General features: G+C 43.0%; 2 protein-coding genes across 2 annotated transcripts in view; one reads left to right on the plus strand and one right to left on the minus strand.

Moving 5' to 3' along the window:
* The window catches only part of LOC117484307 (transient receptor potential cation channel subfamily V member 1-like), a 50,820-nt gene extending 47,057 nt beyond the window's left edge, over positions 1 to 3,763 (plus strand). Inside the window, exons 14-15 of the mRNA XM_034132783.1 lie at positions 3,254 to 3,360; positions 3,440 to 3,763. Of these exons, the coding sequence (XP_033988674.1) occupies positions 3,254 to 3,360; positions 3,440 to 3,546 (214 nt within the window). The 3' untranslated portion in view covers positions 3,547 to 3,763. The remainder of the gene's footprint in view (positions 1 to 3,253; positions 3,361 to 3,439) is intronic.
* A 61-nt stretch (positions 3,764 to 3,824) lies between these two features.
* On the minus strand, positions 3,825 to 19,165 carry LOC117484308 (protein FAM222B-like). The gene is made up of 4 exons (XM_034132784.1): positions 19,038 to 19,165; positions 11,653 to 11,779; positions 10,196 to 10,959; positions 3,825 to 9,343 (listed from the first exon to the last, which is right to left on the minus strand). The coding sequence occupies exons 2-4, from the start codon at positions 11,732 to 11,734 to the stop codon at positions 7,976 to 7,978; spliced, it is 2,214 nt and encodes a 737-aa protein (XP_033988675.1). The 5' UTR covers positions 11,735 to 11,779; positions 19,038 to 19,165; the 3' UTR covers positions 3,825 to 7,975.
* Positions 19,166 to 19,317: the final 152 nt, after the last annotated feature.

Genomic DNA, 19,317 nt, shown 5'->3' on the forward strand with positions numbered 1-19,317 from the left:
ATTATAGAGCAAGCCAGGAAGAAAGATAGGTCGTTGTGGCTCGGGAAACACTTCGAAATGTGAAGAAGTTGTGAACAAAAAGACAATTATGAGTAATATAAAAACAGTTCAATAGTTTGAGGAATAGATAGCCCAGTGGATAGGGCCGGCGGCCCGAATGCAGCGATGTCCTCCGTGCAGCTGGTTCAAAGCCTGGAATGGTTGAACTTTGAATCATTGCTTTTCAACTTTAATACTTTAATAACTGATGGCCCTCTCCGCCCAAAAATAATTCCAGCACTCTCTAGTCTCTTCTCAATAACCCAATACACACAATTATCAATCTTTAATTGCAAATAGAACATGATATTCAGTCTTAGTGTGTGTGTGCATCGAATATTTTTCAAGGCAAAGATACGTTAAACCCACTGCAGCCTTGCACTTCGCCAGGAGAGGTCGCTGTAACTGAAGCTTCGAGAAATGAACCTATTTCCGACACAATTGTCCAAGTGGTTCGATGCTTCATTCAAAGCTTCATTTTGCCATCACTAGGGCTAAGTATCAATACGCAGGCAGAACCTTTCCTGAAGCGAGCAATGCAACTACAACATACCTGCACCGGTGGCGGAAGCAAACACGCAAGTGGGGCAGGTCTGTGTACCAACAAACAAGAGACAGCCAGCTAGAAACCTCTGCCCTTTCATAGGGTGCCCCCTGGTGGTGATATGCTCACAAGAGCCAAACGAGGAGAATATGCTTTACAAGGGATTAGGACTCTCACCCTGCTACATAATGATTGATCATGAAAGTGTTCTCAAAGCTGGTAAAGGTGGAGCTAGTTTGAATGACTTTGTATACTGCAGGGTAGCTTGTGAATTTACTCCAGGTGGAACTAAAGTCTGATTTAACACTTGATTAGATTTCACATCATTCATCCAGATCTGTAAAGTAACTGCATTTCCTGCTGAAAATGTGTGCAAATGCTGTAAACTGTGAACATTTGTTGCTGAATTTAGCTGAAAATGCAGAAAAGCTGAATATGTTATTAGCTGAATGGTCTCTGTAGCTGCTTTTAGCTACAGAAACCAGTGTGTTGCTGAACTTAGCGAAGAAATGCAGAAAAGGGAAATGATTTGAATCAAAATTGTTACAGCTCAAATGCATTGCAATGACTTTGTTGAAAACTTGAAAGTGAACTGTTAAACTGGAAGAGTAGGACAAATAGTGAAGAAGCTTAATATTTAAAAGAAAAGGTTTAAAAAAGGTATAAACAACAAGATGTATAGCCTCAATGTCCTGAAATAGCTAAATAATGTAATAGTTGAATAGTTTCTGCAGCTGAAAGTAGGCTGAAGGAGTTACATATCAGATGTAAGTAGTAGTGAATGAATGTGTATTAAGAAGAGAAAAGAAAGTAAAAACGCTTTGAAAAGCATCAGAATATTTTAACTGCAAACATTTGAACTAAAACCAAACGTTGCGAATAATGTATAAAATAGGTGGAACATGTTGAAGTCAGTATGAAGTCTCCATCAGACAGAAAATAATAGGCTGAGACAGTCTTTAAACTCCAGTCTGTTTGTTAGTGTTTGAGGTGACAACGTTATCATAGGGAGGCGTGTGATGCAGGTTCATACCCCACTGCAGTCAGCATGTCATTGTGTCCCTGGGCAAGACACTTCACCCCAAAATTGCTCCTGTGGGGATTGCCCACAGTATTGAGTATGTAAGTCGCTTTGGATAAAAGCGTCTAAAAAGTGACATGTAATGTAATGTAATCAAAAACCTGTGTGTGTAAGCCCAGAGATCAAAGGTTACCATGGTGACGACGTTATCAAACACCTGTGTACTGAGCCCAGAGATCAAAGGTTTCCATGGAGATGTGCTGTGAAAAGAGAGCCTTTACATTGTTCTGAATGAGAAATAAACCTCTTACATTTCTAACTGCTTTCGGTAAAATGTCAACGCGTGAAGCATGAGCGTCTGAGTCTGCTTTTTGTGTACTTTCGGGTCAATAATGTGGCATTTTTGGCAGATTTACTAAAGGTGAGCAGCTGCTGCTCTGAGGATAGATCAGGCTGAATTTACAATGGGCCTTAATGGAGACATGTTGAAAGTTTTTGTCACTTCATGCCCTCAAGAGGCATTTTGTTTAATTGTTTTGCTTAATTTTTCAACGTAAGAGAGGTTTTCCTACAATTCAAGCATAAAATTATGTTGAGTGTAGGGTTTGGGAATTATGGCAGTTTAAAAATAAAAATGTAAGGCGAATTTCAAGCTGTCCCCCGCTCTAGCTGTGACATCACGCACTCTAAGCCTTAACGAGCTGCGCAATACACACTAATGTTAAAATCTGAAGAAGGCCTCTTTACCAAGCTCAAAACGAAGTTAAATATCTCAAAAAGTGTAAAAGATGTGAAAAATCTGAAGAAAATGTTTTATAGCTGAAGGTCTTGTGATCATTTGAAAGTTGGAATGAAGTCTCTAGCTGAAAGTATGTGGAAGGAGTAGCATTTGGTGCACGGTGTAGGTAAAAGAGGATTTGAAGGCTCCTCCCATTGAGTTACATGTTAAAAAAAGAGTTTAAAAAGCTGAATATTTCAAAAGGTATAAAATATTTTGAAAAAGTTGAAGGTTTCCCATGATGTTGCACAGCATTCGCACTAACTAAAGGTATTAAATACATGCATGTAGTGGAGTAAAAGTACTTGATTTACCTCTGAACTGTAATGGAGTAGAAGTACAAAGTAAAACATTTAAATACTCAAGTAAAGTACAGGTATATCTCAAATGTGTACTGAAGTACAGTACTTGAGTACATGTGCCTAGTTACTTTACACCACTGCTCATTTACCTTGTAGTGTGTAGATGTGGATGATTCCATGTTTCTGTGCTGTGCAGTGTGCACACACGTCAGGTGTCTCAGTTGTTAGAGCTGGCATCCCATAGTGTCGCTGCCAGGCACCTGGACGTCCGAGGCCATCGCTTCTATCTCCCCTTTAAACACTATAGCTCCAATAAAGGCACTCTCTGACAAAGAAAAATAGTTTCAAACTTCACAGAAAAACTGTGCAGCTAAATGAATCCAATTAACAGATTTCATGTGAACGCATATTCCTGATAGGGAGCATTTATTTGGAAAATATGAGTTCAAGTTTGAACAGAGACTACAATCAATGGGAAATGTTCCAGTTTCATTCTGGAACTTGGGTGAAACGTATCATCAGTTTATGAAGATAGTCATTTGTGATGATGGAGTTTTCTTTGACTTTAGGGTGGAAGAAATGAATTGGAGACAGTGGAGGACAGATGTTGGTCATATCCAGGAGGAAGACCCTGGGGACAGGATGATGAAGCCACAGCCCCCCGAGCAGACCCCTGGTAAGACCCTACACACAACTTGTATTCGTTGTTTGTACTGCTAAGATGTCACCAGTTCTGAGGAACCATGTTGTTTCAGGGAACCGGTGGAACCTCAGTCCGCTCCTGGAGAGGCTGCGTGGCAGACGGCGCCACCCGCAGCCGAGCATCACCTCCAGATCCTTTCAACCAGGGCTACCATTCTGAACACTCATATATCCATGTACTTCTGAGCATTTCTTTGTAGCCAGAGAAAGAATAATAGTTTGTACGGTTGAGAAACATAAACTACAGATGATCCCAGCTATAACTACACCTCTATAAACACAGGGGCTGTTTTCAATGGTAGTTTGTAGGTAGGTCATGGCTGTGGATTGTTTTAATGTATTTGATAAAAGAGTTAACTAATAAATGTATACTTTGATATTGACTTGAATGATCAAAAACCATATGTATATGTGCATAAAGACAGTCACTCATAAAAGCTTTGTGTTTGCAAACTTTATTTTGGTTAGGGGGAATGTTTGTGCAAGACATTTTATTCCTGAAGGTTAGGCAAAACTGGAAAATCACATTTTCACAAAGTAGAGAAAGTAAGCCCCCCTCCACCACCGTTCACAACATGACACATCTTTGAGATCAAAGACAGCCATACTAATGGGAGTAAAACAAATCTAGAGAGTTGTTTGATACCCGCAGCCCAATAAATATTGCCATCAGTCAGCTAACAGGATGAGCTGACTCCTCCAGTACTGACATGCACTGTGAGCACGTCTCTGCTGGAGGATTACATTGTGAAATGGATCCAAAGATCAAAGGTTCAAGGGAAACATCTGAATCTTGCTTTGTGGGCTGTAAGGTGCAGGCAGAAACAACTCACTCTAAAAAATGTTTATTCCGTTCACATCTTTACACTTTACTTCACAAGGTTTTCTTTAACCGTCCAAAGGAGGGCTGCAGCTCTCCTTTGTCACCAGGGTTTTGCTTATTACTGTTAGAACATAAGTTCCCAACCCAGCTGGAGGCCGGTGGTCCAGAGAGGGACGCTCTGTCACTTTGGTCAGTGAGTCAGCAGCAACAGTTCACAGTCCCGACAGCCTCTGGGACTCGTGGCACACTTCAGGACTTCAGTCCATCACACAGTATCAGTAGTTACCCTAAGTAGCTTGGTCCCCCATCAGAGATTAACTTTGTGCACGTTAGTCAGTGTGCACGCCTGTGTGCAAGTACCCAAGCTTAACATACAGACACACGCACCCATTCACACACTTCTCCATACTACGCCCAGTGGAGGCACTTCATATGAAACTGTAGAACCTGACGGTGTCGGGCTGTGACCAGGCGGGTCAGAAATAAACAGGGCAGCACTGTCTAATGTTTAGTGTTGATTTAAAGTTACAAGGATAGTTTGGATGTTTCAGGTGGGGTCATGTCAGGTACTTTTTCATAGTCTGTAGTTCCCTAATGCTGGTCTCCCGCTGCATCGATCAGTTAGTTTGTGTGTTATTGTGTGGCTTTGGTTATTCCAAACTAAACTGTAAAACAACAATATAACAAACAAACTAACCGATTGAGCGGTACACCAGCAGCTCTTGTGTTCAGGGTCAAATCTGTTGTATCACAGGAGTCTGGTGGCATTGAAGAGGGCATTAATAAGGGCTTCAGTCTGACGGGCGTTTGAAGGCAAGGTACAGCAGGAAGTATTCTTTATAAAGTATTCCAATGCATTCTTTTTTTAGAATGTCCTTTCTTTAGGGGCTTAAATACATGTTGCTGCCCCCCTCTACAGCAGTACACTGCTCTGCTTCTGAGCTGGTACTCCTGTATTTTCCCCAAACTGGGGGGTGCTGAACAACATCTACTGTAGGTAGTAATACACATGAATACCATATACAACTCTTCTTAAAACCATCCAAACCATCCCATTAGAAACCCCAACAGATGGGTCAAACTGATGAAAGCTACTCTGGTCAGTTATTATACATTTAAAATAAAGAATAAACACTAGCAAAAAGTACCAGCATTTGAGTTGACCCTTCCCATAAATAGGAACTTATTGTCACAAATACAGCCCATACATCAATTACTATTCATTCACACGCACACACAAATCATACTAGTGTGTGTTAAGATTAAAGTCAATAGCAGCTTTAAGTGGCAGGCACATCAAAAATGAAAGCCGGGAAACAAAAACAAAAAAACAAGTATGTCGACCAAAATCCAGAAAGGCTACAGTCTGCATCTCAGCTCTGGAGATCACGGATCATCGCGCCATCTCTTCTCCCTTTTGACCTGTACTGTATCCTGCCAACGGTGCAGAGGATAAAAGACTCTGCGGTGTGAAAGACTACAGATTAAAGCGTGGATGCAAACCCCTTATTTGCCACAGAGCGCAGACACATCAGTTCACACTGTCTGCATCAACATGTGGCACCTAATGTGGAAACACCTATGGCTTCAGGATGCAGTGGACCAAAAAACAATAAATTAAACTATATCAGGATATTTATTAACAACAACAACTAAAACAGTCCAAATACTTTAAAGTAACTGCTACAGCCCTGTTCTACAAACCATTAACTCTGCTAAATGCTATTATATCATCTTAAATCCTTGATAGGCAACATTTCAGACAGTAGGATGGGTAATCTACCAACACATATGAGTAGCATTATTACCGTAATAATTCAAATCAAGGCCATAGCCTAATCATATGAACACTGCCCAATGATCCGACAGTACTGATTTCAAATGAACCAACGCTCAGAAACTAATATTTACTCATTCTTACAATGATGTATGGAAGCCAATTTCTGCCAATGTGATAAAGGAAAATGATCCTAAGAAACGTTCTCAAAATAACCAAACAACAAAAAGATAGGTAGTGGACATAAGTCTGTGATGGAAAATATAGTCAAAATATTCTCATGACAAGGCTAATTTTAGATTTTCCTTTTACTGGCGGAAATAGGATTCCATAATAAAGCCATAACTAAGTTGTGATCCTGGCAAAGGAAGTCAGTTAAGGTTTGTATAAAGAAGAGAAGAACTACTGTGACATTTAAGGCTTTTCCAGAAGGCTTGAGGCTAGCAGAGCGACGTTAGCCCGGACAACATCAGACCAGCCGGGGACTGGAGGACATGGGTCCATTGGTTCATGCTAGACACATCTAGCAACACATAACCTGCATTAAATGTTACACTTTTTTTCCTTTATAGGTAGCAGATACAACACGGGGTGGGGCCAGTGATTAGTAGATGAACAGCCCCCCACAAGCCACACAGATAATGTCCCCCCCACATCAGTTCACTTGTGTTACAGTAGCAAAGTGGTGAGGAAATGTGTTGCAGAATTTGAAGTACTTGCATGCTTGCAAGTGATCAATTAACGTTCACACACTGACATACACACACCATTTTAACATTAAATGGGATGCCGTTGGGTTTCACATTAGCTAAAGACAAATAGGGCTAATGGTGGTTCTGCTCCTTTTGCCAAATGTTAGGCATAACATTTGAAAAGTAATTTCTACAGTTCAAGTAGGACCATCTAAAGAAACAACAAACTAATCAAATAACTACTTCATAATCAGTTCTCAAATGATTACACACAAGAGGGCACTTTAGACTTTCCAAATGCAAGAGAAACCACTAGCAACTTGAGAAACTCATTAGAGAACGTTACCGTTTTTGCTAGTGCTGACTGTTTTATTTTACATTTAATTCAGTTTGAAATGGGGTAAAGTTCACCAAAGAATCAAAAATATATTTTCCTCATCACTTTAGTATGAATTAATCTGGATTGTTTTGGTGTTTGTGGCTAATGGAACTAGTTGGAACTTGGTCCATCAACCAACAGTATCACAGCGCATAGGGAAGCATGCGGCTACATGTGGATGAGGCTCACACCCATTGGCTGTCCCTTAACATTCTACATGATGAATACCACTACAGGTAAGGAGAACAAATCTATATTTTTGATTCTCTTTAACAGTGATAGTTAGTCATTTCCGCACACTGATCAGCGATGGAACAACAACTACCTGAACCAATCAGTGCAGTTTAGAAGCCTTGTTGTATTCCTGATAGAAGCAGGTGTACACCTCAACCATGGGAGAAAAATCCTATCAACAGTCTCATTAATTGCATATACATGTAACCTTCTTGTTTAAAATGGATCACAAACCAGTTACGAGGATAAATAATTGCAAATAAAAACATTACACATGGACATCCTAAATCTTGCCTTTGGGCAGTTTTAAGGCCACAAATGCTTAAAAAAAAAGTCAACCTAAAGCACTGTGACAATCATGGCAAGCATATTCTCAGCTGCAAATCAATATTTTAAAAACACCATATATACAGGAACAAAGAGCAGCACATCCATGCCAGTGATGAAAATAGGAAATCTACTCAACAGTGGACGACAATCTCAAAAACCCATCATCTGCAACAAAGGTACGACATGGCTTAAGACCTGAGTATGTTGTGAGAGATCACAACCTGGTGAGTCTAATCAAGCTCTGAAGCTTCACATTTAATTGATCACTTGCAAGATCTTAAAGAATAAACCACAGAAGCTGAAAATAGCTGTTGAGAAAAACCCAAACACACCAAGCGGGGATCGGAGCACGCTCTAGCGATAGCCTGGGTGATGAGCGTGAACACCCCCACCATTGTTGGGCTCCTGAACCTGGCTCATGGCTGACCTGTGCATCTTCTCCAGCACATGCTCCATGTTCTGCTCCTGAAAGCTGGGCATCTGGAACTCTCCTCCTAAGAAATCCACATTCTGCATCAACTTGGACTGAGCAGGGGGCCCCTCCTTCCCTGGCCTGTACTTGGCCCCTGGGATGCGGTCTGTGGAGGCAGCAGCCTGCCCTCCCTGGAAAGACACTGGGAGGTCCTGAGGGCCTGATCCATTGTGACCTGCTGTGGCTGGCATGCTGCCCCACTGCGGCTGCATGTAGTGGTCATTAATGTAAGGCATAGACCCCACAGGGCAGTTAACGGGGGAGGAGGGTGGGAGTTTTTCTGCAGGGTGTTTTAAAGGAAAGGACTGTGCAGTGTTGGGGAGCTTGTGGGAATAATTTAGGTTTCGAGACGGGAAAGCACACTCAGTGGGAGGCTCCATCCTTGGGTTCTTGCAGGGATGGGCCCCCTCAGGGGGCTGCTGCATGTGAGCCATCTGATGCTGCGCCCAGGAGCGCTGCTGCTGCTGCTGCTGCTGCATCTGCAGCTGCTGTTGTAGGTGTTGGTGCTGCTGTAACTGCTGCTGCTGCTGCTGCTGCTGTTTCTGCTGATGGAGATGATGGTGCTGCTGCTGCAGCTGGAGCCTCTCTGGGTCTGCATGAAAGGCAGATGTATTGGGCTGTGAATGCAGCGCAGCATTGGGAGTGTGAGCTGTAGCTTTGTCCAGGGGTCCCATCATGTGGCAGCTAGGCCCAGAGCCCAGCCCCGGGTGGTGACAGGACACCCTGGAGCTGGCGTTGATCAGCAGGTTGCGGCTGATGGGGCTAGGGTTTGCGATCTGGCCCTCACAGACTGAGGTGGCGCCCATACCCGCCCGTGCCTGGCACAACTGGTTGATTTGTTGCACAATGCTGCTCAGGTCACTGGGCCGGTTCTGATGCAGGCTGGATGCCATCGACAGTGGGATGGTGGAGGTAGATACAGTTACATTTGGTGGGGCATCTGCGTCAGGGAGCTTCCGGGGCCCGTATGCCCCTGGTGGGGGCTGCTGGAGGCTATTAGGCATGGTAGGAGTTCCTGTACCCTGTGCCTGGGGAAGGGGCTGTGAGCCAACCAGCCCCTGGGTGTGCTGCAGGCTGGGAAGGTGAGCCCCATCAGACATGTGGCGCAGGTCCTGAGTCAGTGAGTGTTGTGAAAGTAAAGCTTGCGGAGGAGCCGTCGGATGCTTCAGTGTCTGCAGATGAGAAAGATGCTGCTGCTGAGCGGCAGGTGGAGCAGACTGGTTCTGGTTCTGGTTCTGGTGCTGCAGGGCCTTGGTGTGAGGCGCACTCTGCTGCTGCTGCAAGGCCTGGGTGTGAGGCGCACTCTGCTGCTGCTGCAGGGCCTGGGTGTGAGGCGCACTCTGCTGCTGCTGCTGCTGCTGCTGCTGCTGCTGCTGCTGCTGCTGCTGCTGCTGGGCCCGAGGCGCACTCTGCTGCTGCTGCTGCTGGAGGGCCTGGGTGTGAGGCGCACTCTGCTGCTGCTGCAGGGCCTGGGTGTGAGGCGCACTCTGCTGCTGCTGCAGGGCCTGGGTGTGAGGCGCACTCTGCTGCTGCTGCAAGGCCTGGGTGTGAGGCGCACTCTGCTGCTGCTGCAGGGCCTGGGTGTGAGGCGCACTCTGCTGCGGCTGCTGCTGCAGGGCCTGGGTGTGAGGCGCACTCTGCTGCTGCTGCAGGGCCTGGGCCCGAGGCGCACACTGCTGCTGCTGCTGCTGGGCCCGAGGCGCACTCTGCTGCGGCTGCTGCTGGAGGGCCTGGGTGTGAGGCGCACTCTGCTGCGGCTGCTGCTGGGCCCGAGGCGCACTCTGCTGCGGCTGCTGCTGGAGGGCCTGGGTGTGAGGCGCACTCTGCTGCGGCTGCTGCTGGGCCCGAGGCGCACTCTGCTGCTGCTGCTGCTGGGCCCGAGGCGCACTCTGCTGCGGCTGCTGCTGGAGGGCCTGGGTGTGAGGCGCACTCTGCTGCGGCTGCTGCTGCTGGGCCTGGGTGTGAGGCGCACTCTGCTGCTGCTGCAAGGCCTGGGTGTGAGGCGCACTCTGCTGCTGCTGCAGGGCCTGGGCCCGAGGTGCACTCTGCTGCGGCTGCTGCTGCTGGAGGGCCTGGGTGTGAAGCGCACTCTGCTGCAGGGCCTGGGTGTGAGGTGCACTCTGCTGCCTCTGGAGGCCTGGGGGATGAGCCAACCTTTGCTGTGAAGGCTGAACCTGGGACAAACTCTGCTGACGCTGCATAGCTTGTGAATGAGCCATGCTCCTCTGCTGTAAAGCCTGTGGGTGAGGCATCGTTTGAGGCTGCTGTAAAGTCATTGGATGAGCCATGTTTTGCTGAAGCGCCTGCGGGTGAACCATGCCCTGCTTCTGGGCTGCAGGCTGAGACTGACCCTGTAGATGAGGAGCAGGCTGAGACTGACCCTGTAGGTGAGGAGCAGGCTGAGGCTGAGACTGACCCTGTAGGTGAGGAGCAGGCTGAGGCTGAGACTGACCCTGTAGGTGAGGAGCAGGCTGAGGCTGAGACTGACCCTGTAGGTGAGGAGCAGGCTGAGGAAGATTTAAAGTGCTTTGAGTGGCGTACGGCCCGCTGTGAGGGTCCATGACGACTTTGTGAAGCTGTCGGGCGCGGCTGCCGTCCGACTCTTTGATGACGCCTTTGGCGGGCGCACGCAGGACAGCCAGCAGACCCCGACTGGAGCTGACCTGAGAGGGGTAGGGACTGTGGCGCTGGCTGGACGACGTGTCGAGCCCGTTGACTGTACGGCGAATGTGCTTCCTTTGAGGTACTTTGACACTGTTGGGGAAGATCTGGATGGATAGTGGGTTGTTGGCAACTTTCTTAGCATAGGCATCCAACTCTGCTGGGGTTGGATAGCTGGCAGATCTCATCTTCTGTGTAGTTTCCCCTGCAATGCGTCAGTCAAAGGTCAGCCATACAGAAATACATAACAACATGTTGGCAGCTTGGAAATAGTATGTGACCATTTGTACTCTATGTTTGCGATGTAGTCATTAACTACATCTTAACTAGAACATGTCTTGGAACGTGCATCATCATTAAAGGCCTAACTTATTTTAGCATCAAATAAAAATAACTTTATTCAACTGAAGTTTTCCAACTCCTATTTTTGCAGACTGGATCCTGTACACCGTCCAGCTACAAACCAGTTTGTTCATCACATTTTATACTGTTTACACTGTGAGATTTCTATTATTAACACTGTATAAAAACCATTATACCCTCTTAAAGGTTTTAGGTATCTCTCATGATGACAGTAATGATGGCAGTAGCTCAGTCTAAGGACTTGGATTGGGAACCGAAAAGTCGCCAGGACAATTCCCAATCAGACCAAATACGGAGTGTGGACTGGTAGCTGAAGAGGTGCCAGACCAACTCCTGGGCACTGCCAAGGTGCCCTTGAGCAAGTGTATGTTTCTTATGAATTTTAGGCAATTGTGATTATTGATAACATAACACCGTGAAAAACTGACCCCTTGGGGATTAATAACAGTAATTGTAATCACACTTTCAAGTCATGTTACTTTAAGGCCATGATTGAATGATATTGCAAACGTTTAAATTGAAACATCTCACTTACATTTCTGAAGTCCAGTGTTCATCTGCGTGCGGGAGAGAATTCTGAGGGTAGGGTCACCTGATGCTGGCAGACAGGCCAGCATGTCACTCTTCCACTACTGCAGCGTGGGACACCTTCTCTCACCATACTGGGGAGGAACAGAGGGGAGAGTGAGCCGCTGACAGACACAGACACTGATGCTGGTGTGATACGTATGAAGGTAGATATGGTGCAAAATGCGAGAGCGTGTAAAACCTGATGTGAGCACTTGCAGAAAAGAAATCTGAGCTTGTGTGCATACATTTACACTTGTATAAAATATCCACGTATCTGTGAACCACATTTGAAGTCACAGAAGAAAAAAAAAAGTTTTGTAGCTTGTAGAAAAAAAATGAACTTAGTGATGAAATGTTCACTTGCAGAAAAATATATATTTTTTAAATATATTTTCCATTACAACTGCAACTTGGTTATTACAACCTCTCAAATCAGTCATTACAACTTCACGAATCTGCTCTGTGGCAGTATAAATCGACTAATCTGCAGCCTTGACTTTTGCTACATTGCGATGAATGTGTCGCAAAAGTAATTTTCACCTGTAGATGTGGGGGAGGGAGGGGGGTTGGAGCAAAGGGGCGGAGCTATCACAACGACGAGGCTCGGGTCAGTCACACAGTCACAGCCAGTCAGGTCGAAGTCGAACCATAGACTGTATATATAAAGGGTCGAACCAGATGACTGCGGGGCTAACGGTCCGTGTCGCTACCAGTCCGCTGAGATGGCGTGTCAATCAACGATAAGTTTTGCCCATTACTTCCCCAGTATTACTTTGAATATTATTATTGTGATTGAGGATGAAATCCGCTATGAAGACCACCGTTTTATATCGTGCAGTTTAGCGGCAAAATAACGTCAGTTAGCCAGCTAACGCTAGCTTTGTTGAATTTATGCTAGCTAAACAAGTAGTGGTTGTAGTCTATACAGCAGTAATTAATATATTATAGCCTACTGCTTTGGCACTAACAGTGCAATAACTGAAATAATTCCTGCTGTGTTTTTAAAGCCTTTGTAAATTATCCATGCTATTTTCTATTTAGAACGAAGACTTCAGAATCTTAAAATCCCTTGACGTTTGTATGCAATTGTGCTAAATTCAACACTGGAATCAAGCAAATATGAATGTTTGCATGACATTAGTTATTTATATTTTGCCATCACTTAATTATACGTTTAATACATTTAAGTCAAACTAAGGTACATGTGATGGTAGCTAGTTAGTACTCTTACCTGTGATGCCTCCTCCAAACAGCATAATAACCAGACTGTACCATTAAAACTAGAAGTACCAGTTCTAGATCCTTGACTTTAGACAAACAATTCAAAAGACAAAATGTATTTAAAGACCAATCTTTATTTGAAGGTGCCTCTTAACCTGGGATATTAGTTATACAGTAATAGTATTGACAATCTAAAAAAACTGAGCAACTCAACGGTTCACTTTTATATTTCTTATTGTCTAAAGCATTTATTATTTTCATTTTTCCCCTCTCATATTCAGTGTGGACAGATTGAGACAGCGTGGTGTCCAGAGAGCTGCAGAGACTTCAGGGAGAAACCTCCGTGTGATGGACGTCCTGTCTGTTGGTTTGGCCGGAGAGGACTGAGGATCTTTCCTCAGCGAGGAGGACCAGACCTGATGGAGGAGCCCATGCATAGCTAATACCAACTGCACAGGCCTAGTCTGTCACTTTATTTGACTAAATGTGTTTACTTATACATTTAATAGGTTTACACCTTCTGTCCATATGTGCTTTTTATTTAAAACATGTTTGATTCACTTTTGGTTCACATTTCAATAAATTGAATTTGTATTTGCACTCCTTTTGTCCATTATTCTTACTGAAAATGTTAGATTACACATTCACATCTGACTGAAGATTGGCCCCATTTATTTGTGACGTTGCAAACTCTGCGGTACAAGGTACATGTTGTGAAGCTCATAAAGTGAGGCAAATAGAAATAATCAGCTGATGGAGTGTAGATGTGGAAATAGGTGCATTCGATCAGCTGACTATGTGTTCACAATAAAAGTAGTTTCTTAGTGAATGTCCTGTACTGCTCTTAAAATCTCATAACATCAGCTTTTAATTTTTCTCTTGGATGTTCTTCTTGACCCTCAGAGAAGGAGAAAATGTTGAGTCGTGTCTTTCAGGCATGTCCTTTCCTAACAAAAATTACAGGAAACATAAAACATATTATTGCAGAACAAGTGTGTTATTTATGAAAGAGGTGTGTTTGTGTTTAGGGGCTGTAGATATAATTATTTTGTAATGGTAATGTGTTATTTTATTTCAACAGTGAGCTACAAAGACAATCAGATTATGAATGAACAGTATGAAATTCATCAACATTGACATTTTATTATCAAAATAATATTGAACTGTTATCAAAACTTAGTGCAACTGTAGAAGCTTGCTCTGTTGTCTCACTGAAAGAATAACTTTTACCACGTTTTTTACAGACAATATTGAGAGATAAATAGTAGTAGTTCTCACTATGTGTTAAATAGCTTTGCCTTCAATACATTAAATTAGAAAGCTGACAGTCATATTGCTTGTTAACATCTAAATGTAACCCTTTGCATGGAAAAAACCCTCAACTTCACTGATGTGTAGGTGATCTAGTATTTAGTATTGTTTAATGGAATGTATATCAGTGTATTAAAGTCAATACTTCATTTATTTAAACCAATATCTTTCTTGATTCTTTGTACAGTATGAAAAAGAGTCTTTGTACCTGTGCTGAAGTTCACTGCTGTGAGGAGTCCAGTTCTGTCTCTCACTCTCTGGTCCAGCCTGTCTGCATCACCTGGACACTTTAAACAAACAGATATATATGTAAAGAACCATGTCTACAAACAATATAACTTATTCTCTTCTGTTGAACATGTTGGATTGTGTATTGTCCGAGTCAGGGTCCTTTTTATTTTACTGTAACTTTGGAAGTTGTGTTACCAATGCTTACTGTTTATTTGATACCAATTTGGTAATGCAATTAATAAAAACAACAAGATTTGGGTTCGTTCTTCAGATGACTGACGTTAACGTGTAAGCTCAATAATGAACTCCAGCTCAACCATCCATATTGTAATATCTAAGTAATCATCTTGAAATATGACATTAATAATTGTAATATACACACATCTTATTGTGAGGTTGATTTCACATACACTACTTCGACGTTAGCTTGTCTACATACTTCAGCATAGCGGATTTAAATTAACCTTAGCGATGCATACAGTTACTACCTACATAATAAAATATCTCTCTAAGTTACAAGGATGACCTTATTTTACCAACCTCAAACAGAAGCCGTTTGTTCTACAGTATTATCCACTTAACGCTTAACACTTGTCTATTTCGTTTTAACCTTTATACAGTCTATGGTTTTAACTTGCAGGCTACGATTAGCATCGTTAGCACAGATGTAGCTACCACTCGCTTACACGCTAACCCAAGCCTTAACATTCATTACGTAGCTGATTAAAATCATAAACACATAAATAAGTACTCGAATTTCACTTACCGCAAAACCGCATTCATGCACCGTCTGTTTTAACCGCAGGGCGAGTCACAATAGTCCGATATAAGCATGAAGACACGGACCGTTAGCCCCGCAGTCATCCGGTTCGACCTGACTATGGCTGTGACTGTGTGACTGACCCGAGCCTCGTCGTTCTGATAGCTCCGCCCCTTCGCTCCAACCCCCCTCCCTCCCCCCACATCTACAGGTGAAAATTACTTTTGCGACACATTCATCGCAAGAAGTGTAGCAAAAGTCAAGGCCGCAGATTCGTCGATTTATACTGCCACAGAGCAGATTCGTGAAGTTGTAATGACTGATTTGAGAGGTTGTAATAACCAAGTTGCAGTTGTAATGGAAAATATATTTAAAAAATATATATTTTTCTGCAAGTGAACATTTTATCACTAAGTTCATTTTTTTTCTACAAGCTACAAAACTTTTTTGTTTCTTCTGTGACTTCAAATGTGGTTCACAGATACGTGGATATTTTATACAAGTGTAAATGTATGCACACAAGCTCAGATTTCTTTTCTGCAAGTGCTCACATCAGGTTTTACACACTCTCGCATTTTGCACCATATCTACCTTCATAGATACGCCATTGCTATCGCCTATTTTCACATCCAGTACAGTTTGACCTTTTGCAAGGCAGCTTGCAATAAACTGACATCATGTTCTTCCATTGAACACAACAGCACATTGGAGTAGCATGATGGCAGACAACCAGCTTTGTGTATTACTTTAAAAAAACGCTTGAGTTGCAACGATTAGTTGATCATGAGTGATTACTTAAAAAAAACAGACATGATCAGCCTTACCACTCACATGTGGAGATTTCTTGCTTTTCCTTATTTTATTCCATATTAAACTCAATATATTTGAGTTTTGGAATGATATACAAGTCATTGCCTTAGACTTGGAGAAACTGGGGTATTTTCCCATTTATAGACTAAACTATTAATCAAGTCATTAACGATCTGCAGATTAATCAATAATAAAAAATCATCTTTAGTTGCAGCTTCAGCACACACATTTAGTTTGCTGGAAATGTTTTTAGGCTATTTTGTAAAAAGCTTGAACTGGATCAAAACTGAAACATGGATCCTGAATTGAAAAACATTTAAGTGTAGCAAAGTGGAGTACGTACACAAACACGTCCAGACGCCACTATAGCATAGTCTTCACACATTGGAAAACGTTAGTAATCACTATAACAAGTACACTTCAGGTATTCAACAGTGGTACTGAACTGTGGATGGATACACGCATGATCTGCTCATGAATGATGACTCAGCAATATAATGAAGGAGTTAGCCATTTATGTGAGTTTAAGTAGGCTAACAGGGGCATGCACCTTTTTTTTTAATGCAAAGATATTGCGAAGGAATGATTCACATGTTTTAACTAAGCACCAAAAACGACGTCTTCATACTGTTTGTTTTGTAGGACCAACAGTCCCAGAGCCAAACAAAAGTAATATCTATTACTACATAACACCATAACATTAAAGAAGCTGGAACAAGGGAATGTTATGGTATGTAATACAATGGTATTTTTGTTTCAAATGTATGATAGATGGATGATCTTTTCTATAATGTAACTGATGAATTGTTGAAGCTCTAGTGGCGTGTTGCTGTAGTCACCAGCTGAGACACGTTAGCATCAGATCTATGACACACAAAGAGGCCGTGTTAACAATGGGACGTCTATTAGCTAATACCCAGTGGCAGTCATCAATCATTTGCTGTAAGGGAACTGATTCTGACCTTAGTGATGGATTGGGTAATGGCCCTGTTGTGAAATCATTTTATACAACAGCAGAGCAGTCCGTCAATCAAGAAAATAGCCATCAGATTGTTGAAAACTTAAATAATTGTTAGTTGCAGTCTAACAGCAGACTTTATTTCCCCTTCCTGCCACTTGAAAAAGAGGAAGAGCTTTCTTCTGATTGGTTACACATCATTTTGCAGATTCATCACAGATTTACAGACAGTTTATGATTCACCATTAGTTCACTTCCACTGTTCAGAGACTTGAGTGATTTGTCACAGTGGTACAAACTTAAAGATCTCTAAAGGTTATTAGAATAAGTGTATCTGGGGAGATGGATTGCCGTCTTGGATATTTGTGGTGTCTGTCTGTCTGTCTGTCTGTCTGTCTGTCTGTGTGTGTGTGTGTGCACATATATTCAGTGAGACCCTTGGCTCTTCGATGTGATCTAAATGCATCTGGCTGAAGGCCAGTGTTTCCATGCTGACATGGGTCTACCTTCTCACCATCATCTCAGATATTAGAGACAAGTCAAATGAGCAATAATGCAGGGTACAAATACTTTGTTGCAAGTAAAAGTAATGATAAATCTTACTGTCGTAAAAGTATCAGAAGTAAAAACAGATGTACAATATTTCCAAAACTAAAATGATGTATAACGGTGCGTCTACACAGCAGCGTTAAAAAAATCTTGAAACGCTTCTGCCCATTCACTTTGAATGGGGTGACGTCACTTTCCCTCACTTTTCGCCGAAATGGATTGTGGGCAGGCGAGCGGAGATTTTCAGGATTTTGAGGATTCAAAGTTGAACAATGTTCAACTTTTGAGGCTGAGGTGGAAGCGTCAGCCAATCAAATCCCGTGTACGCAAATCTGACAGTTCAAGCTCTAGCCAATCAAACGGCGTGTATGCTGGGAGAGACATACCGCAGGTCATTTCCTCAAATTCCAAAAAATGGAGGAGAAATTAGCGGTAGCGAATCAATCACCCGGTGCTTTATGACCAGACCTACCGGGATATAAACCGGAGGAGCCAGGCATGGAGGGAGGTGGCAGAGACAGTGGTAGGTTTTCGCCTGTTTTGGGGAGTTTATATCCAGTTTACTTCGGGCTTTTTTGCTTCGTATGTCGCGGGCGGGAGATTCATGTGATTGGTTGCTCGCAAAAAATCCTCAAGCTTCAGATACGCCCACCTCCAAGATTCTTTTAACGCTGCTGTGTAGACGTACCGTTATGCAGATTGGATTTAGACTATACGTTACTGGATTATAATTATTTGATGATTGTTTTCATAACTTGAAAGCAGTTGCAGCTGGTTAAGGGTGAAACTAATTTAAAAAATAATATATGATAATGTACTTGTTTTGTACTTATGTTAATTTGCTAAATAGGTTAGGCTGTTGTATAAAATACTTTAATCTCAAATAGAGTGTTGAGTAGGAGTATACAGTAGGATGAAATGGAAATACTTTGGTCCATGTATCTAGAAGACCTACAGTATTTTCTAAATGTCCTCAGCTACATTCCGTCACTCCTTTAAACTGTGTGAGCCTCAGGAGGAAGGGAGAGAATCTGCATTAAAGACTACATAATGTGACCTTTTCCACAGACTCGGGTCAGCGGGTGGATCTATGGCATCGTCCGGGGCTAACGCCTACATTGACCGGCGTATCAATCGTTATGGATCAGAGTTATAACAGAGTAATACATGAGGCAGGTTAACTTTCAGACAGCCGGTTTGTAGCTAGGTAACGTTAGCCATCTGTCTAGCCATCCAGCCTCAATCTGTTGTAATTTAAAACGTTAGCTAACATTAGTGCCGACCTAATAAATGTACATGGAATATTTCAGCAAGCAAACTGGCCGAACTGAAAGTATACCGTCTCCTCAAAAGATGAGAATAACGTCGTGGAACAGGTTAAGGTTACCTCGAGTCAGTAAATAAGGAGCTTCTTTGTGCTTGTTGTGAGCAGGCCAGCTGCATAGCAAACTTTAGCTTCTCATTGACGGAAAACCCCGAGGCGAGCCCGATTAAAGAACGGTATACTTACTCCTCGTGAATCTATGAGTAAGGAAACTTCATTTTGTGGAGATGCAACGTTGATGTTTTGTAAAAAAAAATGAAGAGACCATCCCCGGTGTTGGCTCTCCGTGCTGCTGCTGTCTGGCTACCGCAGCAACAATTGTTGCGAATGCGCAGAGCGAGCCTGAGGACCCCCGGATCTGCATTTAGGCATCAGTGGTAAACTCCTGCCCGATAATGCCATCGACTGAAGCTCAGAGGTAGTAATCAGATCTAGTAGCAGAACCACTGTGAAAAATACTGTTACA

The sequence above is a fragment of the Trematomus bernacchii genome, unplaced genomic scaffold (assembly GCF_902827165.1).
Source record: "Trematomus bernacchii unplaced genomic scaffold, fTreBer1.1, whole genome shotgun sequence".
NCBI classification, from domain to species: domain Eukaryota; kingdom Metazoa; phylum Chordata; class Actinopteri; order Perciformes; family Nototheniidae; genus Trematomus; species Trematomus bernacchii.